The sequence below is a fragment of the Sitodiplosis mosellana genome, unplaced genomic scaffold (genome assembly GCF_009176505.1).
Source record: "Sitodiplosis mosellana isolate CC-2019 unplaced genomic scaffold, AAFC_SMos_1.0 Smas_scaffold_38, whole genome shotgun sequence".
NCBI lineage: Eukaryota > Metazoa > Arthropoda > Insecta > Diptera > Cecidomyiidae > Sitodiplosis > Sitodiplosis mosellana.
The window spans coordinates 2726893-2753636 of record NW_022595280.1 but is presented as its reverse complement, the minus strand read 5'-3'; the positions used below and the strand labels follow the sequence as shown (position 1 = coordinate 2753636).

Below are 26744 nucleotides of genomic sequence, written 5' to 3'. Positions count from 1 at the left end.
ATGACATACTACACACACACCGTTTTGATGTATAGACCCGTGTGAAAAATTTGTGACTGACTAGCCAGCCGTCTAATTTCGGACTTTTTGGCTGACTATCAGTAACTAAAAGTGATTATCTCGAACAAAATATTCAACTGTAGTCAACTTTAGTTATAGTTCCGAAATTAGACGGCTGGCTGAAAGAATAACTAAAAGTGATTGTTTCTATACAACATTCTTGAATTCAATCAACTTAGCCAGTTTTAGTTATTTGCAGCTACATACAACTGAATGACTGTCAGTCACTTTATTTGCACACGGGGCGGATGTTCCAAATATTCTCAAATTTTCATGTCGAAGCCGAACTTCAAACGGCCACATAATAAATACGACGTATTCAACAATAAAAAATGATTTTTGGGTGCAAACGTCATACATTTCTATGGCTCATAGTACATTGCGTTGCTCATCCGTTGCCAGATGTGTTGTTTATAGTCTCGCGTTGTAGAGCCGAAAGAAAGATAGGAGTAGAAAGCAAGGCGGCTACGCTAAAAAATCAAACATATGCGAATAATGAACTTACCGGCCAAATATCGGTCGCTTTGTGAACGAGAATAGCGAAGATTCTAAAAATAAACCAAGAAAAATGAACCGTATTTTTAATAACTGCCATTTTTATTATCATTTTATATGATTTGGATGGATATTGAGTGTGCTACCGCTGCCCGTAGCAGCGAACACATCGCGTCATAATACTATCGCTTTCATCCCGCGAAGCAAAAGCAAAAACAAAGCATTTGTAATCGATGAGGCATGCTCTGTGTGTTTTGTCTCAATTTCCGAGAGAGTCGATTGTGGTTGTTGTTTGTTTTTTCACCGTGCGTGTATTTATTTTCATTTGATATATTCTATTTAAATTGGCCTACTTTTCGCGCCAGTGACTGACGGCCACAAGACGAAACGAATCAAAGGAAATGTTTAACCACTTCATTAAATCGCCGTCTGATATCAACAACATCCAACGGGTTGACGCTCAATTTTTTTTCGGTAACAAATGGATCATTACATAAAATTTAATGTATTTTGTACGGAGATGAAAGCGACAGAAACCAGTATCAACAACGTAGTAAAGAAAAAAACAGAACAAGAATAAAATTGTCTGTTGATATACTTACAATTGGATGGCCGACAAAGTCGTTGTCTCGTTTGCGTTCTTTCTTCAGTAAAATCGGCGCTGAATTGCATTTCGTTGTGAGCTCTTGCATGGTAATGTGGCCGTGGCCACTGTGCAACGAAGCACTGCTGGGCGATGGCAATTCCAGAGCATTATGATGATATGCCGATTCGTTGTGCAAATGAAGTACGAATGGTCGTTGACGCGGCGGGAGTTGTGTTCGGCTGGAATTGCTAATTGTAGCACTACCCGCGCTGCTACTACTGCTACATTCCGATTTGAGTCCGTGCAACGATTTGTCCGAATAAAGAATTGGATATACGGAGGAGGTTGCATGCAAACGATGATGAACCACCGATTCGCGAGGCAAACTGTACGCGGACGATGCTCGATTGGTTGCATTGCTCTGATTTCTTAAAATAACGACATCCGAATCGTCGTCACGTTCAGCGCTGCTACTTTTTGTGCATGATGATGCTGTATCGATACTTTTGTCCAGTTTTCGATCGTCAGAGAGATAATCGTCTTCGGTAATATTGTCATATTCATCGGTTGTTCCTTCGCACAAGCTCAACACATCCAAATTGTCCAGATCATCGGCGGCCGCACAATCGAATTGATGGTGGATTTTGTGCAACGGTGACACGGGCTCAGCCAGCATCAAATCATCGTAATTTGTTTGTGTCATAACGCTCTCTTGTCGAACCCAATTCTTTCGCGTAACGGCCACATGCTGCTGCTGTTGCTGTTGCTGTGCCGCTTTCAACTGACGCCAATTTTCCTAATCAACGAGAAATTTTATTTCGTTTTTTTTTTCTTTGCCTTTTCAAACATTTTTTTTTCTCGGTGAAACATTGTATGAACATTGAGTATGGATTATGGCGGAAAATGTAACATTTAACAGAATAAAAAAAACCTACCTGGTCTTTGGGCGGCGTTGCTGTTCCTATACCACTCTCCGCATTGTCATTGTCTAATCCAGATGAATCTATACGGAAATCCAATTAAATTTTTAATCCAAATCATAAGCAGGGTTTTGAGGTAAGAATTTAGCAGAAAAATCGCAAAGGTTATAATTAAAACGATGGTGATTACAAGAACTGGCTTCGAGATTTACTGTCGAGTGGATACACAGGTAGAAAGATATGGATGGAAGTCATTTAGCCCAGCAAATTAATTACATAAAATGAGCTACGGAACCCATTGAACACAGCGGGCTTTGACATTTACATTGTTTCTCATATGATTTTCTTCTGAATGTTTTCGATATAATTTCTTTCCATCGATTTCATCTTCATTTCAAACAAGAATTGTATTCATGTTTAAATGTCATAAACAAGAATTTTCTGTTTTCAATTGAACATTGTGAATACAAGTTCCGAATGCATATTTTCATTGTGTAAAAATTGATTCTATTTGCGTAAGCAATAAACAGTGAAACATCTATCTGTTCATGAGCATTTCCCGTTGCATGCGATTGCGTTGCTTGTCATACAGCGAATGCTGTGTACTGTACTGCATGCACAGAGGGTTCGATAACACGCACACACCCTATCTGTGATCTGTACTCCAATGTGTATGTACACTGAGTGCGTTGGTATTGGTGCAAGTTGGCTTCTGCGCATAAAAGGAGTATGGACTCTTTTAACGCGGTAATATCCAGCTACCTATGGTGGGCCGTATGGCGCAATGGAAGCGCGTTGGACTTCGATTCTTCAAGGGTTGTTATCCAAAGGTTTCAGTTTCGAGTACTGATACGGTCGTCTTTTTTTTCTATTTACTATGCCCAAAATTTGGTAGTTTTTCTCATTTTTTCCCATTTTTTATGCAATAATATAAAATATTATGAAGAAATAAAAATTTCCCAAACAAAAATACACAGCAAAATCGCGTGGAAAACATTTATTCCGAATGCTGTCAAAAGTGAATCAATGCCCTTCGCGTGTTTCCGCGCTCGAGTGTGTCCTTTGGATGTTTTCATTGTTTTTGTTGCATTCTCTTTTGTTATTTTCGTATACAAAACATTTTTCTTATCGCAAAAAATAGACTTAAAACAAGCAACTCATACGGCAGTCATATGTTATCTGCTCGAGTGTTGCATAAATTCAGGCGCTTTTTTAATTATATTTATATCTGTCCATACGTTCATATTTTCATTGCTACTGTGTGCCTCATTCCACTACATTTCTTGGCTTTTTTGCTTAAACAAAATTGCGACCGAATTCAAAGCAAACTCTCTATTTTTTATCGTATGAGAATGTGTTTGTTTCTTTTTCAACAGAATTGAATTGCCCTAGAGAAGAAGTTAAAAATTACCTGATTTACCGGAGCTAATAACACCGCCGGTCTCTTCGCATGCCGACGATGATGCTGACGATTTGGTGTCTTCATCAACCGTTTCTCCGCTCCTTAAAATCGACTCGTCCGATGTCCACAGGCTATTTGAAGAGTCTTTTTTATTATTCGTTCGGCCGCCGGCATTCAATTCATTTACAGGGCTCGTTTGTGTGGATATTGTTCTGAACGCGCCATTAGTCATGGGAATGTCATCGAATTCTTCTTCGATTTTTAATACGGGAAAGTTATTGCTCCCGTGTGACGTCAGCGGTGGCTGTGACGGCGGCGGCAAGTCAACAAATTGCTTTGAATACTTTTCCAATATGTCGATAGCAGCAACAGCGGCATATTTACGTCCATTTGTTTTGTTCGACGATGATAGCGGCAGATCTCTTGGACGCTGATTCACACTAAACGACTGCAGAGGAATGTATGTCTGTGAATTATTAATAGAATTTTTTTTTGTATTTCACACACATGAATGAGCAACGGTTAAATCTCATCTCTTTTCGGGCACTCGGCAACAGTGGCCCGATAAGTAAAAAGGAAAATTCCGAGCAAGGAAAACGATGAATTGGGAAATATTCAAAAATATTTCAATTATTTTGGTCGATAAAAGAAAACAGAAGGAAAATATAAACTTGAAAGTTAGTGCGGAAATTAGAATAATGTTCAAAAATATACACACATTTCCTTTCGATATTCGGTTTACTTTGCGCGGTACAATGACTCGCATCGAGTAATTGGGCATATAATGTGTTGCTTTCATGTTGCCCGCGACTCGGGAAGATTTTTCTTAGAAGAACAAAAATAATACTATCGCTCGCGCGCTCATACAATTTCTTGGGATTTTGATTAAAACGATGGAGAGAAAAAAATGAAAGATAAATGGAGAGTAAGCGATTCAATGACGAAGGAGGGTTGACGTTCTTACTGTCTGTATCCATTGTCAACTTTGAACTTTTTTGTGCCCACTTAATCTGTGCTGCCAAGCATCTTCGGACGCATCGCGAGCTACAGGCATGGTTCCTGGAATCGAGTGTGTTAGCGATGGAAACACAATCTTGTCAAAATGAGGTTAGCACTTCATATTGGCTTGGCAACATTTTGGCCACACATTGAATTTGATGAGTTACTACGTAATGGAATGATAAAAAGGAGAGGAAAAAATCGAATCAAAAGTAAATGAAGAAAGGAGCAACAACGAAAACGCGAAGTGCGCTTGGATTAAGGGGTGGATGCAAACATTTTTTCAATTTATTTTATTCCTTTGATTCAATTTCGCTTATGAACATGCCTCTTCGTCTCACTCCTCTCTCTCTTTGGGTCTTTTTTCCCAAAACGAAGCGCGAATTCTCAGAGCTCATGCAATACACAGGAAACATAATCGAATAGTAAAAATACGGTGCCGTATTTGGTGTGCTGTGTGCATAAATTAAATTTGTTTATGTGACGATATTCCATTCATTTAACTGGCTCGGAAGACTCTGTCTTTCTCTCTCTGTGTCTCTCCCTCTGCTTGCCGTGTTTATACACCTCAGCTTAGGTCTTTGCTGTGACGACGACGATGGCTGCAGCAGCGAATGATATGCGAGAATGCAACCCAAAGATTGCTGGCATCTTATACCCATTTGCTCTCTTGCACTCGCTTTTTCTCTCTGTTTTATCGACAAACAGGAAAACTATGGATGGAATTAAGTTCATATTAACTTACAAGCGCAGGTTTTACATTAATGTCTCTAGACAGGTCTCTCAGTAAATCATTTATTTATTTCAATTTAAACCGATTTGGTTTTTCTTTTTCTCTTCATTCTTTTTTCTTTGTGCGATTTCAATAGCACCGTAAAATTCTGCTGCAACAACATACTACTGCCCATTATTACGTACGCACGCACGTCGGTTGGTCTCTGGTATTGCAACGCGTACTGAATACACAATTACATTCGAGAGAGATGCATTTTACTTGGATTTTCATTGCAAACACTTTAGCAGAGCACATATATAAAAATATCGAAGGAAAAAATGGATGTCTTTGTCAACCGGATGCACAAAAGTCAGAAGAATGTGCATGAAAAAGAACATTGTAGAAATATGAAATAATTATTTATAAGCCAAGCAGATGATATCGAAAAAGAAGAGAAACGAGAATCCAGGTCCGAAGCAAATCAAGTCAAATGTAGGTACTGATTTGGCGAAACAGCAATGATCAATTGGTCAGTCGGGATAAGGATCTTGTCGTGTACAAAATTGGCGAACGAAGAAAGAAAAGTATTTCAAGGGAAAACCAAAACGAGTTTTAAATTAAATTATTGATTTCGATCTGTCATAAAGCAAGGAACGAGAATGCGCGCGTTTTTTCTTCTGCTTGCCTGGTGACAACGATGATGATGATGAAATAAATGATATTTATGTTTAGAAATACTCAAAGTTTGTATGATATACAACATGATTGAAATATATTTTTGGGCAATTTTCTCTCATCCTCCGTCTCTTTTTTCACCTCTTCTTCCTTATTTCTCGCGTTTTTTTTTCTCACAGGGAGAAATTAATGAAAAATCGATTAAACTGTTTGCCATTTATGAAGTGCACACACAAAAAAGTCACACAATCTTCCGAAGTCTGTATTAAACGTGAAAAAATGCTGAGATTTCAAAATGTAGACCATTATCATTTATCAAAATACGACTCACGCGATGTGATTTTTTTCGGTGGAAAAGAATTTCAGGAGCCACTGCAACTAATTTTATTTCTCTCTTTTCTCTCTCTCTCTCCAATAGATGATAAATTGCGGCGCGATCGATTAAATGTCACAGTGATTTGCATTTAAAAGGTTGCGTTTGCATTGTGAATGTGTGTTTGTGTTGGCCGGGTGTGCAACGTTGAACCGTTGACCACCCAACTAAGCTACAGCATCACTGTACTATGCATACGTTGTTATTGTTATGTTTATGCAAATGAGCAATGATTGAAAACAGAAAATGCTTGAGATATGCAGATTGCTCTTATGTATCTTGGTTTTCCTCGGTTCAATCCATATTTTCATTTCATTGATCGGCACTCAATCTTGAGAATGTTGCGGCATACCACCTTCTCGCTCGCACATAAGCAGTCAGTCTCACTCTCTCTGCATCTCTCCTTCGTTCGACTCAAGCACATTCCCGCTTGTAGTCATTAGCGAGAGATTAGCACAGGATTTTGCTGTATGTTTATTTGTTTCGTTGAAAACATAACAATTATAACTTGCGAAACTGTTGTAATTCGCCGAAGCAATGACAATTAAAACCGTCGTGCTCAATAATAATCGCACCCATATCATTGTTCCGATGTGCAAAACATACACACACACAACAACTTTTAATTTCGATTCATTGTGTATTATTGAGTTTTGTGTCTCTGCTGTACTGTATCGTCGACGGCGGCGACGGCAGTGGTGGTCCTTTCAATAACTCTTTGATTACAATCGCCCATTGTTTTCTTGTAATGCGCGCGCAAAAAAAACGGTCTCTATTGAGCAATGCAAAGTCAATACATTTCATAATAATTTATTTGCAATGAGAATATTTCGATTTCAGATGCTTCGCCTTGGATACAAAAATAGTGGGAAGTGAGTCGCATTACGATGGGCGGGTTATGATTATAACAAGTAGTTTCGTGTAATTTTAATATCGAAAGTTAAATCGATTGAACAATGAAACCGAGAATAGAGACGTCTTTGGAGAAAATTACTATTCGAAAAAAAACAGCGAACAATTTTATCGACTGTCGAATTATTCATCTAAAAAAAGAAGAAGAAGAATAACAACGATGACGTTGAGTAATTTATGAAATGGAAAATCCTTCATACGCTTGACTCATTCATTCTTGATAAAGGTAGATTCAAAACTTCATATTTCATAAGTTTAATCCTTTCTGTTGTGGTTCAACAGCTCAAGGTTTTGTTTTGCGACATGGAATGCGTTTAACCTAAGCAAAACACAGCACATCGTAATCGGTTGAATGTGCGTTCGTTCATGCTGTTTATGTATATTCCTGAGCTGCATTTAACCCAAACATATTGAATAATCGCAATCAATTTTATGTTAATTCAACAAAGGACCACAGTCTTTTTTTTCTCACCCATTTTGTATGCACAGATCGAATGGATTGTGTTTGTGCGCTCACAAACACAACGAACACCTTGACAAGAGTATATTCAGCTTTCGTCTGGCTGTTCTTTGTTTCGTTGGTATTCAAGAAAAGGCTGCAGCGCATTCACTCCTTTTGAGACGCAGCGACGAGATAAAAGAATCTCTTACTCTCACAGGAATTGAAGCGAATGGAGAAGAAAAAAACGGAGAGCTGGGTGTGTAAGTGTCAAATCAATATCTTTATGAAGAAATCAAGAGTATAAATAGATAAAATATGAGCCTATTCAATTTCAATATTCCTCTTCTCTCCTTCACATGCAATCCGATGCGAGCCGTGCATTTTGTGCAATGCGTAAAAAAAACTTGCTGGACGACTGCACATTGCACACAAACCATATCAATTGAACTCTTTGGAATACAAACCAATTATTATAACCGGCGAAAGAACCATAACCAGAGAGAAAGAGCTATAGAGCTCCACCAGTGAATTGAGAAAGAGATAGAGAAGAAGAAGAAGGTGTCTATTTCTCAAGATTTCAATTGTGCGCGACAAGACAATCGCGCGTTCCCCTTTTCCAGCTGTCACACACTGAGCACAGCCGCTGCTGCAAGACATATTTTATAAATGGCATTAATTAATCTTTTAGGATTAATTTTTTTAGAATTGGATTTACAAGTGAATCGAACGAATTGCGTGAGTTTTTTTTAATGACGCATCATCCGGCTGATGCAATAAATCAATCAACTCGGATCGTCGTCGTCGTTTTTTGTGCCGAAGTAACAAGTGATTCATGGATAAATTCTTTATCTTGACTCGACTTTTAATTGAATTAATTTGTCCTCCTTCGAGACGCAATTAAAACATGAACTTGTTTGGCCATGCAAATGAAGTGCTTTGATCAGCGTCGTACAGTTGCATTGACTTCTTGTTCAGCTAGAGGAATATGCACGCTTTTCTAACGAAAAAAATGCGCTATTCCACTCGAATATTGCAAAATATGAATACTATGGACAATGCAATCGCAGTAACGACAACAACAGCAGCAACAGCAGCAGCAACAGCGAAAAAAAGTCGATAGTCACGTTTAAATATATCACGTCTTAATAATTCTCAATATATTTAGAGTTTTGCATTTGGGACCCGGGCTCGTTCGACCGTGTAGAATAATTCTCGGTGTGTTTCAACTGTGTGGTGTGGACGTGATTTCATGCGAACGATTTGTAAACGCTTTCAGCGAGACCACTGTTGCTGCTGTTGCAATTATGATAAAAACCTCATCTCACCGTCGAAGTTTTTCGCGAGCAAAGCGAGAGAGAGAGAGCACAGAGACTAGTGATTTGAAACGTGCTCGGCACCGCTTGAGACGAAGCGCGCAAATGTCATATTCAGAAACGATCGAATCGAAACGGACATTTGGAAGTGAACTAAAAACCAATTTTTAAAACCGTCGAAACATGTTCCAAAAACTATATGGTTTTTAATCGGCCCTTCCTTTCCCTCATATAACAACAACAATACATGCTGTTTACATGTTTCAAACGACCGATCCATTTCGAATCCAATTCTTTTGTTCCTTTGTTTGCAATAATGTGTGCGATGCGATTTGATTTCGCATTAGAAAAATAAGAGAATTCGGGTGAAATGAGAAAGACAGACAGAGAGCCAAGAGAGTGAGAGAAACTCACGAACATATAATGACACGAATGACCGACACACCGTATGAATGTACAAGAGGCTCATGTAATCCGAATGGCATGGCGGGATTACGCAAGTGAACATGATGCCGATTTTTGCCAGTAGATAGAATATACTACGTGTTATTGAGTTTCTCTATCTCTCTCTTGGAATTTGTTGTGTGGCTGACATGGACTAAACGATATTTTGTACACATTGGTTTTTTTTTTCTATCTCTCTCTCCCTCTCTCTCTTCCTCTCTCTCTCTCTCTTGTTTTTGCTTAGTTTTTATCTTTGGGCGATTTGGTTTCAGCTGCTAGCTGACTGACTGGCTAGCTGGTTGTTTGGTTGGTTGCCTGGTGATCGCTGGCATGGACGCATTCAATTGCATCGCACGTAAAAAGTCCAGCTGTGTGGCAAAATTAAAGCGACATTTGAACAGCCACACAATTCTGCACACCGCATGCAACTCAATTTCAACTTGGCACCAGCAACAACCCAATGCAAAATATATAATGGGTTTTTGGTACAGTACTTAGAAATCGAATTTGTAGTTTTTGTGGTGACCAGTTCAATATATCGCAATGGAGGTGGTGGTAGCTACGACAAAATAGTATGATGCCGCTGCTCTGCAGCGCTTATGCAAACAGATCGAAATTACCCAAGGAAATATGCTATTATTTCTAAAGAAAATAGAGTTTGGCTACGAATTTGTTGAAAATGCCAAATTTTAATCGGAAACAACACCTTAGCGCTTTCTATCATGAAAGAGACGCGCCACGCCACACACACAACAAATTGTACGCGGATTGGAATCGGATCGGTGTATAACGACGAGTAGCGATGTGTTGATTGGAAAATAAAAGCAGAAATTAGTTTGGGTGTTGAAATGGGTTAGCACGAGTTGCAAACCGCAATTGAGTATGAATTTTACTCATAACTTTGAGACCATTTCGCTAATGACTGCTCTGCGATGGTTTTATACTTCGGTTTGTTTCTCACACACAAACGGTGAGTGAGACAGCTTGTTGCAAAGTTTAAAGTGCAAACACAGTTAATTACATTTGCAACGAAAACTTGTTGAAATGCAGATTGAGAGAAAGTTTTTGTTATTATTGCTGGTGTTATTTTGATTACTCAACGCAAAAGTTCGAAACGAGCATCGAAATAATTGAACTAGTATTTTATGCATTTTATTGGCATTTGACCTTATAGACAAAATCGCGCGAGAGAAAAAAAACGCCACATTTCCAAAGTGAGAAATTGCATTCGTGGCATTTGCAAGTGAATCATTAAAATGATTCTAATTTCCCAGTAATTCATTTGCAATTTTACGAACTGTATTTATATGAAGCTACTCACTAACTGCTATTCGTATAGTTTAGTTTTTTCTCTCACATAATTTTTTTTTAATTTATCGCTAAAATAATCCTCGAACAAAAGCGCATAGCAAAGTGCTCATGACAAATCCATTTAATGTGTTATTTTTTTCTTCTCTCCGCTTTCAGTTCGATTCATTCGCAACGAATCACATTCAATTAAGTCAAGCTCAAGGCAAACTAAATCCCATGAAATTAATGGAAGAATGCGCAAGATAGAGAGAAATCAATGATAGAATTCAATAAAATTGCAAACGAAAAAAAATATGCAATTGATTTGCGAGAGTATCGTAATTATTGCTCATTAGGGAATAACACCAACCGTATCCAGGCATGTTTCAATTCATCCGAACAACAATTGAAAATGAATCGTGGAAATACTGCAAATAGAAATCAATTCGAGAAAAAAAAGAGAGATGTTAATCTCACGCATAGCTCTTGTCAAAGTGCACACGGAAATCGAATATTGTCGGTGAGAGACGCACGACGACAACGACGACGACAATGCGGATTCGATGGCCTCTCACACAGAATCACAAACGAACGCAAAGTAATAATCACATTTAATGGACGATATTATTTAACATGGGCTCGATTGAATGACAGGCGAAAAAGGGCTTATGAAATAACCACATTAATGAGCTTATTAATAGTTTTCATACCGGGTGTGAAACAATACAACGGCAGAAAAGAAACAAAACGGTTCCATTCATGATAAAAGAAGAGGCTCTTTCTCTGGCCGTCGCGCACGCCATCAAAGACAATAAAAACATTAATCGACTTCGGTTCACACTCGCGCGGAATCGTGCATAAACTTAATTATATTTGAATCGCGCGCATATTTTTCAAACATGTAAGAGGAGAAGATAAAAACAACCGATGCAAACGATGTGAAAACAATGGCAGTTGTGAAATTAACAACAGTACACACCGCCATCGCTGCCGAGTGAAACAATAATAACAACGACGACGACGAAGACGAGATACAGCAATAAAATCATAATGATTATGTTTATCAGCGCTCATCTCATGATGCGATGTAATTATAAATGGGTTCTAATGTACATATTGCGAATGCTGCGAAAGTTTTTCGTTGCTCGTTTTGTTGCTGTTGCAGTCGTTTGGTGGTGGGAAACGAACAAAGTGTGTGCAAAATTGGCGATGTCAAAGCGCTTTCTACACACCACACGATGGAGGTGATAGAGGTGAAATGTGATCAAAGGGATTTGCAGCGAGATGACGAAAACAAATGACGAGATAACGACGACCAACGATAGAGGGAGAGAGAATGGTCACAGATATAGAGAAAATCCAATATATAATGTTAAAACGTACGCAACTACAGATTTTTTAAAACAACAACAACAGAAAAAGAGTGTACAAGAAGCGAGAAGCCAAAGCCACTTACATGTTTTTCCGGTTTGGGCATTTTATTATTGTCTTTAGTCGTTGTAATGATCGTGGTTTGATTCTTGTTTAGATTGGTCGGTGTTGATGCGAACGCTGTTGGTGCGGTCGGCGAGGTTGGCGATGTTGACGGTGTTGTTTTTCGCAATACCACATTTATGATAGTACTTCGCTTCTGTGGCGATTTCGGTGGCCCTGTGGCAGTGACATCGGCGTTGGCTGCATTGGCCATCGTTTGATTCGATGCAGCGTTGATGATCGGATTACTTAAGCCGGCCGTATATCGTTGATTCGACATTATCAAATTGTCCAGATCCTTGAGTATCGATTCGGCCCATTCGTTTGTCTTTCGAATGGTCGAACCATGATTTGCACTGATCGGTGCCGCATTCAAACTGCTGGCATTCCGTATGATTTTCGCATTCAATCTGCAATGTGCGTCTAGCAAACTGTCATGTTTCGTTGCCGCTGCTGCTGATGATGTCGCTGATGCTCCATCAACGCCATTTCTACGATTATGATTCATTTCGATCGTTTCTTTCTTTCTAATGATGTCATTCTGGTCATGAAGGCTGACCGGTGCAGCTGTCCCATTCAATTTCCGCTGTTCAAGAACCTCGTTTATTTCACGCTGTAATGAGAAGAAGAAAAAAATTAGTTTTTTTTCCATTTGTAATTAAATGATTGGAAACATGCAAGAACTCATTCTCAGATCATGCGTCATCTGACCAAATGAATAATAAAAAAATGAACAAATACGCGGGAAATGTACACATTGCTAGACGCGACGCGATCCCAATTGCATCGCGACTCATATGACGACTCGTCGGTGTATGTAATCCGCAGTGGATTATAGCAAAGGTAAATATGTTCGCTCTTGATCTGATTTCGATATTTATTATAAATGCTCAGGGCGTTCACTCAAACAACCGTATGGGAAAGTTGACTTAAATTGAGATTAAAATTTATGTGATTTTTTCCCCCTTCATCTTCGTCTGTTGCTGCGGCTGCTCATTTTTTCATTCAAAACATCTCTCTTTCTCTCATCTCTTTCGCGAGACGATGATGTGTTTTTCTAGACTTTTGTCCGCCAAACTCAATTTCGTATGACTTTACACACGCAGACCGAAATTATGCAATGAAAATAAAAGAGAAAAATGTATATAAAAACGGTGGCCGATTTTATTGCTCCACATAAATTACGAGCAAATTTCATAGCTTCCAGCAGCACATTGACCGGCCGTTGGCCGGCTAATAAAATTTATTTTATTTTTTAATCTTATGAAAACCAATTAGATTGAATCACATGTACGGAGACAGAAAAAAAACGAATTTGAGCGGCAAACTTTTTGGTGAATGTAAACGAATGGCAATGGATTTGAATGTAAAGCACCATTATAATGGTCGAACTCTATGATCCATTTGAGCGTTCAGAATGCGGCTAATGCTCTCATGACAGTGTTATGAGGTAGGTGAACCAGAATTTAATTGAACATATGCCATTTTGCGTACATGAGCGCCATACATTTTTGCACGTATGATACATTTCTTCGTGTGACCAAAGATGTTTGAGTGGGTTGACACCGAAGCTGACTAAATGGTATTTCTTATGTCATACCTCTTGCTTATTGCTTCTTTCAATTCTATTTTTTATGCTCATTTCGCTGTGCATGTGTCCCTTTATGATGAATCGGATTTCTGCCGCCGCGGCCACATTCTAATTCCATAATCGATCCATTCATTCTTTGCAAATGCGAAAAGTCGACCGTGACAAAATGCACGGAATAAAGCATAACATACACAAAGAGAGAAATCATGGGTCCAGCACATTATTTATGTCTCTGGAGAAATTATTGAATTTGAGTAGCCTGCGGATATTTTAATACTTGCTCGCCATTGCACAAAGACCTTCAAATGACTTTCTTTTGCCAGCTCGTGCCAAGTTCTACAGTACCAATGTTCATTTTGTGTCCCATACGCTATTCTTTTGCTTTCTTTCTTTAAATTTCGAATAAAACGGAAATCCATCATTTTTTTTTCCAATGAAATTCTATCGCAAAGGCGGACCGAAAGTACACCGGTTTTTTTTCTCTCTGTGTCGCTCTCTATGTCGTATTCATCATCAAAACCATGTACTTAAAAAAAATACATTTCTTCAAGCATTGTTTTTTTTTCGTGTTGTTGCTGTTATCACACACACATTTTTCCGTAGTTGACATGCCAATTTTATGTGCGAGTGATTTGATACCATTGCATATAATTGTATTTTGTTCTGTTGAAATTGAAATGTGTCGTTTTCGGTGCTACAAGTGAGTGTCACTCCGTTTGTGTGTATGACTCTCAGACGAGAAAAAGAATGAGCGAACGAGAACTTAACGGTGTAGAAAATAGGAAAGTGATCCACATCGATTGAATTCTCTAAAGGATTATGATAACAAACAAGTGATGACGTGCCTTTTCGTTTGCCACATTAAAAATGGTATAAAAGCCCAATGTGCTGATGTTATTGTTCTTAGTTCACTCCCGAGTTTGGGACGGGATTGTTCAAAAACACGATTCAGTTGAAAAAGTTACAAGAGAAGCGAAAAAAAGAAGAATTCCATTACATATGAAAATATGACCACCCAAGTGACAATTTGAGTGTGCGAACATTTTGTGTGATCTCAGTGCATCCGAAAAAACATTGGAAACGAAACCGATTTTTGTGTTTCGGTTTGATCAGTGATTTCAGTTTTGAAGTAAAGCATTTCAGTCGTATTTTTCGTTTAGTTGTTGTTTTTCCTTTTCCAAGGCCGTACGAGAAAAAAAAAATTACCCAATCAGAATTATGCAGATCAACGGCCAATCATTCATAATATTGCTGGTGGTTTCGTTTCAATCGGTTCGTGGCAATCAAAATGCCGCATTTGACAAAAATTACAGTGATCGATTAACGGAGAATTATAATCAACAATCAGCCCTCGAGGTAAATATTGAAGACAAAAAAAACAGCAGCAGCAGCAGCAGCAGCAGCAAGCGTAACATGCAAGCAATTCTTCATTTGTTTCGAATCGATTTATAGCACGTATTGGCTACTGATCGATCAAAGCGCCTCACGAAACATCACATGTTGTTCACAGAACAAAAAATGGTTATAAAACAACATATTGTTGTTGTTTTTTGCGCCATAGATTACATTTTTGTAGCCCCCTGATCAAATCATTAAATCAAGAGATCAAACAATCGAATCTGTTTTTTTCTTCCCTTTTTTCTGCAACATTAAACCGACACTCTCGCTCGTTCGTAACACGCACAACCACATCGCTTATATATAAAACGATACAATTTGTAGCTTGCAGCTAACAAACATTATGAGAGTAGCAGGTTTCGTCGAAGCAGCAGCAGCAGCGGCATCGTCGGCGGCGACGACAGCGGCGGCAGCACAGAAACTGGATCAACTTTGAATAGTGGTGCAATTACTCTGCCCGAGGACAGTGACAACGATGCAAAGAAACCAATAAATTTTCTACGGCTTTACTTTTGCGGTCCTGGATACCAAAATTGCATGTATGACGATAGGTAAGAAAAAAAAAACAATACGGAAGATAGTAAAAGGCACAGTTCGATCTTTTCTTTTCGTTTGTTTCATACACCGTTTTTTTTATGTAAGACACTACATGAATTTATGTAAGAACGTGTGAAGAATGTGAAATTCTTTTGGACCACGCGGGAGGCAATTTGTGCTGGTTGCTCAAGTTTTGGTCATTGAAAATAATTACAATCAAAATGCTAATGGCCACAACACAAAATTTCATTAGACGCACGAGAGAGAGAGAGAGAGAGAGAGAGAGAGAGAGACGACGAATGAGTTTGGAATTTTCATAACTGACAAAAGTGACAGCTCCCTGTAATAAATTAATCAATTGGCATTGTTCGTCGCTCGTTTGTTTTCATACGCTATTCCATTTGGTGACTTGTTGCGTATACAACGAACTTTATGAAAAAGAGTTATGCACTTCGTTTAAAATGCGTAATTTAGTTGCGAGCTGTTTCATTCGAAATCCATTGGACGACCGACAGTTAGCGCGTGTGTGTTCATTTGTTTGCTGTTCAAACTCTCTCACTGTTGCCTGTCATCGTTTCCTGCGTACGTTTTTCTAACAAATACAACATGTAAATTGAACGGGCTTTTGTCATTGTTGTTTTTCTTCTTGAGAGAGCGAGGGTGATAGAGAGTGAGTGAGCTCTCAAAGCATACGCATTTAAATGCTGATTGCTTCCAGAATAATTGAAAAATTGATGACGATGAAAATTTCACATGTGAAAGAGATCGTTTGCGGTTCACTTTCGACAGCAGCGTGATCACACAATCCATTTCAACCTATTGAATTTTTTTTATGAATACACACAACGGCGATGACCAATGAAAAATATGCGCTCATTTTTGTGGCGCATTTAATCGAAAGTAATAATGGCCAATAAGCGAAGCATATTAATCATTTCATTTGTTTTTGCATCGCTCTTGTACTCAAACTAGTTACGCAGTCAGAGGAAAAGCATCGCTTAGGACGTGCGTTTCGCTTTGCTTTTTTGTTCGATCGGCATGTCGACAACAACAGCACTTTCGAATGGCTCAAAAGAAATGACAATTTGTAGTGAAAAATGAATTAAAATGAAATGAACACAAAACAATAAGCGAAGAAGAAAAAAACATTACGAATGTTTTCAAAAAGCTGGTTCGTGCTGTGTATGTGTTTATGAGTTATTTGTTTTTTATGACATTTTATTGATGGCATCGTCAATGGTTTTGGCGAAAACGTTTCTCTTCCATGCTGAATCAATGTGGAAAGTCTCTTTCGCTCATTCATGAAAAATTATCAAATGATTTAATTGATTGGGGAGTATGAATCAGCTGCCGTGTTCTCAATTGATCGAAATGTCTTTTCATACAGTTGAAATCCGTTTTATGTGCGCACTCAACTGATCTCTGTCTTATTACACGCGTCATGCGAAATAATATTGGTCTTACGCCACAACATTTATTTGCTCGCGCGCGCTCTTCATAATGACTCGTCGTTTATATTCCGTCCGTTTTTCTTTCAATTAGCTCACGATCTGTTTATAGAAGAGCATTTCAGTACAGATGTCTTCATACACGTCTAGGTTTCTTTTAATCGACACTTGTGAATTAATAAATGATACTTGTGTTTGCGCGGTCGCGGCCACGGCGAGAAAACCCTTGCCAATTGCATTTCGATCGATAGATACACTTCGAACATTGAGAGACAGAGAAAAGAAGTGTGTGGTGCATGTGGTTTCTTCACTCATTTCACTCAATGTGGCTGCAGCCAAGTTTTTCTTCGACATTTCTTCCACTTGACGAGTGATTGATCACAATTATGACGTCGTCGACGATATAATTAATCGTTGACTTGCAGTGCTGTACAATTCGTGTGTAAAACTGGAACAAAACTGAGTGATGGTGATGGAAAACAAAGGCCAAACATCTCTTGAATCATGTTCAGCGGGATATGCATTGAATTGCATTGCAACGCACCCAATTGAGGCATCCAAAAGTAAAAATAACAATGAAAAGTGCTACTTTCAGTTGGCGCAATTATGCACCAATCAAGAGAGGCAACAGCAGCAGCATTTCTTTGGTTTGTGTGTCTGTGTGTAAAATATCAATCACTTTTCGCAATGACTAATGGCTTTTTTGCCGAGTGATTTTGATGAATTGGCGGCTGCCGAGCAAAGGTCATACTTGATTGAATACAATAATAAATGTTTATGTGCGAAACGAAACGAAATCGATTGTCATGTACCGTTAAGTTAATCGAACATTTGATTATTATTTTGGTAAGTGAATGGTGCTGTCGATGTCATGTCTTTTGTACGTCGTTTTCTCTCCCTCTCTCTCCATTTTTCACTTCTTACAGATTGAACAACATTCAAGTGCAGAATAAATTTCTCAAACAAATCCCGCGCATGGCTGAAATAACACTTCCAACTAATTATTTGGATTGGAAATCGAAGCAGCTCAGTTTGCCAGTCAACGTAAAAGGTGCACAAATTACGAGTCCGCCCGGACGACGTGATCGTGGATTTACTGGTGCAGAAGAACCACACTATATGCTCGTTCGCAGTGACGACACCGATCCACGACATTTGGGTATAACATGCTATTTTTTATCTGATTTTTTATCAACTCACATGTACACTTCGTAGACAACTGATTTGTTTTTTCATATACAAGTATATAGCAAACATACAATTTATACTACAATTCCTGTGCGCACATTTCATTTTGGTTGAACAAATGAAAAAAAATGAGCACATTATATAGTTTTAGATTTGACGTAGAAAAGATAAATGTCAGTAGGTTTGTTCTAGTTGTGACACAAGCCGCGCAAAAAAACATTCTCTCGTCGGCACACCGTAAGAACAGTTATTAATCGTATGTATATTCGTTCTCTTTTCCCTCTTCATCTCCCGCTCTGCTTCAAATAACATGCTTTCTATTCATTTGTCTAATTTTTGGAATGAACTTTTTGCTTGCGCCGTTTTTTCTTTCTTCCCAAATTCTGTTTGCTTTTGACACCAATTTCGTTGCTATTTTCATGCGTACGTTGCTTTCTTCTTTATTTGCTTAATTGTAAAAAAAACATTGTTGTCAGGGCCTGAGTTTCTGGAATTCGATCCATTTGTGCCTGCTCGCGGTAGACGACAGTCAAAACCTCAAACTTATGATGATCCTTTTTACCCAATGCGTGGTCGACGAGCTGAAGCACAAGCATGGGATGATCCATTCTATCCGATGCGGGGCAGACGTGCCGATAACAATGCTAACGCTTGGGACGATCCATTTGTACCGATGCGTGGCCGACGCACACCAAAAGATAATAGTAAACGTGCCAAAGCTAAACCTTGGGACGATCCCTTCATTCCGATGAGAGGCCGCAAATCGAGCTGGTCACCAGCAGCCAAAAGTATCGCTTACGACGATCCATTTGTACCGATGCGAGGTCGCAAATCGGCCGACTATGACGATATATTCTATCCGATGCGAGGACGACGATCAATTCAACAAAAAGGTAATTTAAATTTTACATTTTTTTTTTCGTCTTTTTTACATTTTTTCACATTTTTCTCTTGCATTTTTGTTTTTTTTTCATCTTTTCTTTGCAAAAGTGTATGTTCATTTTGCAATCTGTATTTTTTTTCTCGCTTCGATTCGGTTTTTATTTTAATACCGTAAAATTCGATCAATATCGAAGGTCAATCAATTAATATTCATTTCAATCTGCGCTTTCCTCTTCGGCTTCATCGTCGTCGTCTCTCTTTCTCTCTCTCTTTCTGACCGCACTCGCTCGCGTCCGCTTGCAAAACCTAAAAAAAACATAGATCAACGACGGAAGCGAAGCTTGTTGGCATCAACAGGGTCATTCAATGCTGTTTACACACCCTCCGAAGAAGTCATTGTCAAGCTAAATGGCGTTCAAGATAATCCAAAAACCACACATACTTCAAAGAATCATTTGGTCGATCTGCTCCATCCAAAAGCTAAACTGATTGAAGGCACGACTTCGCATACAGTGTTAAATGGAAAACATTATCAACAACAGCAACAGCAACAGCAACAACATCAACATCAAAAGAAATCGTATTTCTTGCTCGACGACTTTGCTACAAATCCTGATGACGGTGATAACGGATTGATGAATGACTATGCGACGGATTATTACGTGGAATCACCGCAAATGAACAAAAACAAAATGAACGAGAACAAGCAACGATGGATGAAATCATCAAGAGATTTGTCACAAAATCGTGATGCAGGCAATTTAGCACGTGGGAGTGGAACATCACTCTTATTTTAAAATGCAAAACGTACCAACGAAAGAGAGACACATACACACAATGAAGAATGAACCGCAAACAAATCGCAACCAGAGGTAAAAAAGCACACACACACACACACACACACACACACACACACACACACACACACACACACACACACTGTAAGAAGATGGAAAAAAGAAAAAAACAAAACAATACACAATGATTCACACATAAAATAAACAACACAGAGAAGAGAAAAAAAAGAATGGAAAAACGGCTTGCAAAATGGAAAAAAGGGCAGTGAAACAAGTACAGAATAAAAACAAATTCCAAATAACAGAAGAGAAAAACTGAGCATAACCTAGACTGACGCTTTCGTAATCAACAAACGGCAACTGGCGTGGAAAGAAAATAAGGAGCGCGAGAACCGGAGGGAAACAGGAACGACATTGCATAAAGACACGTGCAATGCATAAACATGCACCGAACTAATGGTAATTAAAATCATTCTGTTTTCTGTGTTCGTTGTGTGTGTGTGTGTGTGTGTGTTTGTTGCTTGCTCAATTGCGTGAAAGAGAGAAAGACTTTTATTTTTCTTGCAAAAGCCACTGCTATACTCTTTGTCACTAGGAATTTATTCCGATCAACTTTTTTTCTGCTCTTTTGTCCGCCTGTGATTCGTTTGTTAATGCTTTCACACTGCATTTCGTGCAGAACACCACATTACGAGCAATCTTTCGTTCGTGTGTGTATATTGTTTACATTTCAAGAGATGATTGGAGTGCTTACGATTTGCTTTCACGTTGTAGATTTTCTATCGACAATTTTCAAAACCGACTGAAATCGAATGGAATGAGCGAACGAGCGCGTGGCCCATGAATTTGAAATTAACAATGGAACAGCTTATTAGCAAAATTAGATTTTTCCGTGTTCTGTTCATTTGCTTGTGTATTCGATTGTCGAGATGGGTCGCGCGGTCTGCGTGCAAGTACACCATACCGATAAACGTAAATAAAACCCATTGCAAGCCATTCGATAAATTGTAAATTCGCTTTATTTCGATTCTTTTTCGTTTGCGAAAGCAGAACGAGAACTTTCCCGTCTAGTCAAACAACAAATAGGCTCTTCTCTCTCGTTGATTTTGTAAACTGAAACACAGGCACGCTAGATACGTGTGCATTGTGTGACTCATCAAAAACTCAATATCATGAGAACCGATAAAATCGCACTCGTTCATTTGCGAACGAATGTCGAAAAATTAAAAGAGACAATGAATTCTATTAAACATCGAATGAATATGTGAAACAGATTTTTGCATTTCGTTTTAATGGCGCAATCGAGTGAAATAGACAGGCGAGCAAGCCAACTCGAACGATCGCAAACTCACTGATCGACGATGACAACAGTGTTCATTGTTTTTCACATTCGAGACATTGCCACCCATTCGCTAGATACGATATTTTCCTCTCGCGCGCGCTCGTGTGTATGTGCGCTAAATGTCAAAGTTTATCTAAGAATTTGCGATGAGAAATCGCTGATTATTTCGATTTCACTGCCGCGATGATTTTGGTTGCCGCGAGGAGACAGAGAGAGAGAGAGAGAGCGAACGAAGAAAAAAAATCTTCGAATAATTGACTGGTGATTTACATGACAATTTCCATGCGACGCGCGGCACAATATCCATCGTCTCGATCTCGGCGCGCCTGCCTAAAGAATATAAAGAATCGGCTTGACAATTGTGGCTTGTCGCCACTAACAATTGTTTCAAACGCAATTTGAATGGGTAATTAATGTCCAATTTACAGTAAAATTGAGAGCGTGTCTCCATACAATAAATATGGATAGCGTTGAAAAGATCGTCAAATGAGATCATTTCGACTCGGTTGGAGTATACAATCGACAATATCCCATGATCATATTTTCTTTTATTCATTCGAGCCTTAATTGCCCGTTTTCTAAATTATTTGAATGCACATTTTCAATAAATATATGTACCGCGCGCGCCAGCGACTACCGTTCCTTTGACGACGCTACATTTGCGGTTTGTGTTTGAAATTTCTTCATTTCACCATATGCATTTCTCGATTGAATTTCAATCAGTTGGCTTTTGGAATGAATAGAGGTAAACGATGAGAAAATAACATGCACACACAATACACAAACACCGGCAATACGATCAGATCAATGAAATTGACGATGCATCGATTGCTGTTAATGGAATTTTTTTACCGATTCATTAAATGGTGTATGGTGCGAGTAATGGAATCGCAAATATTCACACACACACACACAACAATAAAAAGTCATACAACAGAAAATTATTGTTGCAAAATGTGAGATCGCGCGCGCACGCACCGTGGTAAAACTGAAGCATCTCTTGATCCAATGCATTTATATCTTCTTATTGCCTTGGTGTGCTTGGGTTTTGTGCAATCATGCGAATTTGAATATGATTGTTGTATTTTGGTGTTACGATGCTGCGACAGTGAATAGGTAGCAGCTGCGCGTGGCTACTACACACAATCTGTGGTGTGTGTATTGTTGTGCAGGGATCGAGAAAGACTGAGAGAGAAAGAGATGTCGAGCGCTTTGTTCGGTCAGATTGCAATCATAGATTACAAGCCAGAGAGTCCAAACGCAACAGAATATACCGTAGGTGAAAAAAAAACTCATTGCACATGGAATTGAATCTAATATGTATGTGGAGTAGACGTGAAAACACCTAAGTGATATTGTGGTCGTTTGTTACAATAATTTTCTATGTTTTCGATATATGTGCATTTATCCAATGAAAATTCCATATCGAAGCTGCTGCTGCTGCTGCATGCGACAAGAGACGCGACTTTGCGAGCCTCCGAAATTGAAGGCAAATCGTTGATCGGCGAAATATGTGAGCATGTGTGTTTGCAAGACAAATGCTCGCTTTTTTCACAATGGCTTTTCTTTCAGTGGCAGCATCGACTCTCTCAGCAGCTGCTGCTGCTGTGTGTATATGCAATATGATATTCTTGGTATTTTAAATTGGATTCAGGCCACCATGTATGATCTTGATCTCTGCGATCATAGAAAATTTTATGGTTTATTTAAAATTAATAAATCTTTTCTCTCGCTCCCGCGCAACTTCCTCTCTCTTTCTATCCCGCTCTCTGTCTCGTCGCGGCCGCACACTGAACACTATGAATTATGTATTATGTGACTCCAGAAAAATTATATTGGAATAGCAAACGATATGTATCGCAGTAGCAAATCGCGACCGCTGGCCGAATGCCTACCATTCATATCTCGGATCGATCGGAGCGAGCGAGTGCAACTACAAGAAGCACTTCAATGAATCCAAATGGTGAATGGCAACGTGATGGATTTTCTTACACGTTTAAACATATCATCAGAGCCACAATTTCAATTACCGCTCCACATTTAAACGACCCGAAGGAAATTTTGAAATCGCAACCTAATGGACGGCTATTAGCGGCCAATCAGATACAACCAACTCTTTAAATGAAAGAAAACCGTTTAAATTCACCTTATTTTTGGTTTTGTAACAAACTTTGTTCGTATTGAGCACGCAATCCCATTATAATTGACGAAGATACAGTCCAATTGCGTCGAAAAGTATCTCCCTCTCTCACTAGCGACCGATTTCGATTAAACGGAAACAAATACTCATTACAAATATCAAATAACTTTTTTTTCGATCATTATGAACTCAATAATTTTCACAATTTATTGATTTTAAGCATTTTGATGCGTATTCTCTCTCTTTTGGTTTCATATTTTGGTTTTGTCCAATATTTCAATCAGTAACTGTGTGTTGCATGTACAGTTAGCTCGAATTAAAAAATAACCGCACAATTCAATGTAATGAAAATAATGTATTTCTCTCTCTCTCGTTTTTTCTTTCATTTCTGTTGGATTTCATGCACAGACAAAAACAAATATCCATGAAGCACGCACGAATGATGCGCGGCGAGACCACAACACAACGGCGAATAAACAAACGGCCCGGAAAAAAAGACAAAATTCCATCAATTACATAAATTATTTATGAATCGATAAAATGTTGCTTTATTTTTTTCCAGATTTTTTGTTTCTCGATAAAAAATTTTGTTTCTCTTCTTTTGTTAATGCACCAAATAACGACACAACGACGAAACGACAACAAACACGGAAAAAAAGAATTGGTTTTTAATCGAACCACCGAAGAAAAAAAAACCAACAACAACAACAACACGATGAGATGAATGGCTGGAGAAACAGAACGGAATTTCAATCAACGCTGACAACCATGTTGAAAATGACCCCAAATGCAAATCGAATATGGACTACGAATATCATTTGATTCATTGGAACCAAAACCAAGCAAAACAAAACAAAAATTGTATTGTATTATAACAACAATAAAAATAAGACACACACACAAAAAACAAAACCTAATAAAGTGAATTCTCATAAAAATCGGCTAAAATACAAACATTGAAAAATTGATAGAGGAAACGCAGAGAAGCTTGACAACAACAACAGCAACAGAAAAAAAAATTATGACCAACAATGTGTTGCATTGGTTTTTATTTGGTTTAGGGTTTTTTTTTCTCTCTCCGCTTTGTGATTTGATGGCATAAATTTGAAATGTCAATTAAGAGCGACGGACGTTGCGTGTACATCATATGCATATTTTAATATATCGAAATGACGGTGCATTTCGGTTTGACGGAATCGATTCTCTTGATTTTGCTTGGCAGCGGCGCGAATATTAAACTCGGAGCTCGGTGAAGCAGGCGCGGACAAAACAAGCCTTCATTTCGATTAGCCACTTTGGCGTTGTGTACTGTCCACTGACCGCGTGAATGAAAAATGAAATGCAAATGGTATTCATTAAAATGGCTTTGAGCAAACGAAAAATGCAAATTTCCCATATTTTTTTTTCAACGTTCGTTCGTTCATTGGCAGTTGGTGTTGCTGTTATTTGACTGACCATCACGGGCATTTACATTGTGTATGCACGCTTAAGGATTGGCATTTCTAATTTTGTTTGCCAACCATCGTAAAAATTGTCAATTGATGATGATGAGTAATTTACTACAACAAATATACACTTTATTGATTTTAAACGGTCGTAAAAAAATTTGCTTAATTTGGAGAAGCCATAAAGTGACGTCAGTTGGTCATACTACACATGATTTCAATGTTTACAGCTATTTGGTTATCGGTGGTGGTGCTGCTGTTGCTGCTGTTGCTGCTGTTGCTGTGTCTGTTTCTGTCTCTGTTGCAATTGCATCAAATCTGTTGTTAATTAATTCTTTATCTTTATTGGAGTGCCGCGCACTCTCTCACTATGGAATGTTTTAACGGTTTTATGACTGAATCGGCAGCTTATGATTTTCCACTCTCTCTCATTTATATGTAAGCCAAACCTTACCGAAAATATTAGCCACTTATCAGAATCGTTAATCAGTCGTTCGAAAGCTGAAAGCGTCCATTGCACGCTCTATGAGTGCTAGTCATAATTTTGCTAATTAACGCCATGGGCTCTGTCGTTGTCCATGTGCGCGCGCAAAAATAATATTCAATATGCGCCCAATCTGTTCGCATTCATTCAGACAAAAAAAAACCATTTCTGGTACTTCACCATGTTACAAGCCACGCAAAACAGGTAAGTTGTCACATAAAAATTACCGTTTCACACTCTCTAAATGAATACGCGAGTGCGCGAGCGCGCGCCTGCTCACTAAAATATGTATCTTTGATGATGGAGTCGACAGAAGAGACAAATATTAAGTGCATTCAGCACCATGAGAGTGTGCATGGCTGCGGAACAGATTTGCCCGTCATGTAAATAGTAGTACAGAGAACGTGAACGCGCGTACGTTGCCACGCTTGATTTCAAAAATTTACAAGTAAATTGGCACTGACATCCAAAGTTGTCGCACAAAATACAACCGTTTTCGTGTATTGCATTTTTTTCTACTTGATCAGTCAGCCAGATGAACACACACACACACACACGCACACACACACACATTTTTATCTTTTATGCGCGCTTGAAAGCGAACTTGAAACCAAACCCCAATTGTACGGCGCAGAAAGAAGAAGAAGGAGGCGAAAAAATGCAAGGTAAGAACTAGAAAGAGAGACAGAGGAAGAGATAAGCAATGACCAATGGTTTTCGACTCAAATGACGTTCTCTTGTTTAAATTGAAATGAAATACACAACACCGGGACAGAGAGAGAGAGAGAGAGCGATTTTTCAATGCACAATTCAATTTGCGCACTGCATAAATAAAGCAGCCAAACCATGAATGTGTCGCGCACACACACACACAACATACACATAGCGTTTAGAATCGCATCGCGAAAAATAAATGGCGAATGATTAATATTAGAATTTATTATCTGCGTCCAGTGACACGACAAATTGATAAATAACTACATGTGTACAAATTTACGAGCACTTTGTACCGGAGGAGAGTGAGAGAGAAAAATTACGGCGGTGAAGTGAGCCAGCGACAAAATGAAGGAATGCTTGTGCTACAGCGCCAAAGAAGTGAGCCACGGAATACGAATCGAAACGATTTGTTTGGTTCCAGTCAAAGGTAATTAAAGAGAAATAAATAAAATGCAATGCATGTATTTTGCTCGTCGATTGAGCTCGCGTTGCGCACTCAACTACGATAAAATTGCCCATCTGTATGCAAAGTGCTAAGTTAATTATTTTGCGGTGAATGGAAGTGAAAAGCCAAACGAAATCACAAGTCATTCAATAAATTACGGCACTGTGTGACAACTGTTTACCTGGCCGTTTCATTATTAGAGATACGGTTGGATTTAAAAATCACGGTAGC

The 26744-nt window shown here is 38.7% G+C and overlaps 2 protein-coding genes and 1 non-coding gene across 8 annotated transcripts in view; 2 read left to right on the top strand and 1 right to left on the bottom strand.

Annotated features, from left to right (window-relative positions):
* LOC129569659 (rho GTPase-activating protein 7) overlaps positions 1-26744 on the bottom strand; it is a 114120-nt gene that overhangs the window by 28293 nt on the left and 59083 nt on the right. For 2 of the 4 annotated variants that reach the window (XM_055448744.1, XM_055448745.1), the window contains exons 4-8: positions 12083-12712; positions 3473-3929; positions 2077-2144; positions 1158-1937; positions 566-608 (exon numbers count right to left, since the gene is read on the bottom strand). In XM_055448744.1, coding sequence (XP_055304719.1) covers positions 566-608; positions 1158-1937; positions 2077-2144; positions 3473-3929; positions 12083-12712 — 1978 coding nt within the window. The remainder of the gene's footprint in view (positions 1-565; positions 609-1157; positions 1938-2076; positions 2145-3472; positions 3930-12082; positions 12713-26744) is intronic. The other 2 variants (XM_055448746.1, XM_055448747.1) reach the window with 1 other exon arrangement.
* Trnar-ucg (transfer RNA arginine (anticodon UCG)) lies at positions 2832-2919 on the top strand. The gene is given in 2 exon segments: positions 2832-2867; positions 2884-2919. It is a non-coding gene; the product is annotated as a tRNA-Arg (tRNA).
* Positions 14604-24355, top strand: LOC129569660 (uncharacterized). Of its 3 annotated transcripts, none has more exons than XM_055448752.1 (5): positions 14604-15046; positions 15413-15639; positions 18000-18232; positions 18738-19154; positions 19465-20399. In XM_055448752.1, exons 1-5 carry the CDS (start codon positions 14909-14911, stop codon positions 19938-19940), a joined length of 1491 nt encoding a protein of 496 aa, XP_055304727.1. In that variant the 5' UTR covers positions 14604-14908; the 3' UTR covers positions 19941-20399. The 3 variants fall into 3 exon arrangements, with proteins under 3 accessions (XP_055304727.1, XP_055304729.1, XP_055304728.1); XM_055448754.1 differs by lacking the exon at positions 19465-20399 and adding an exon at positions 23831-24355 and having other exon boundaries at positions 14610-15046; XM_055448753.1 differs by having other exon boundaries at positions 14610-15046; positions 18843-19154.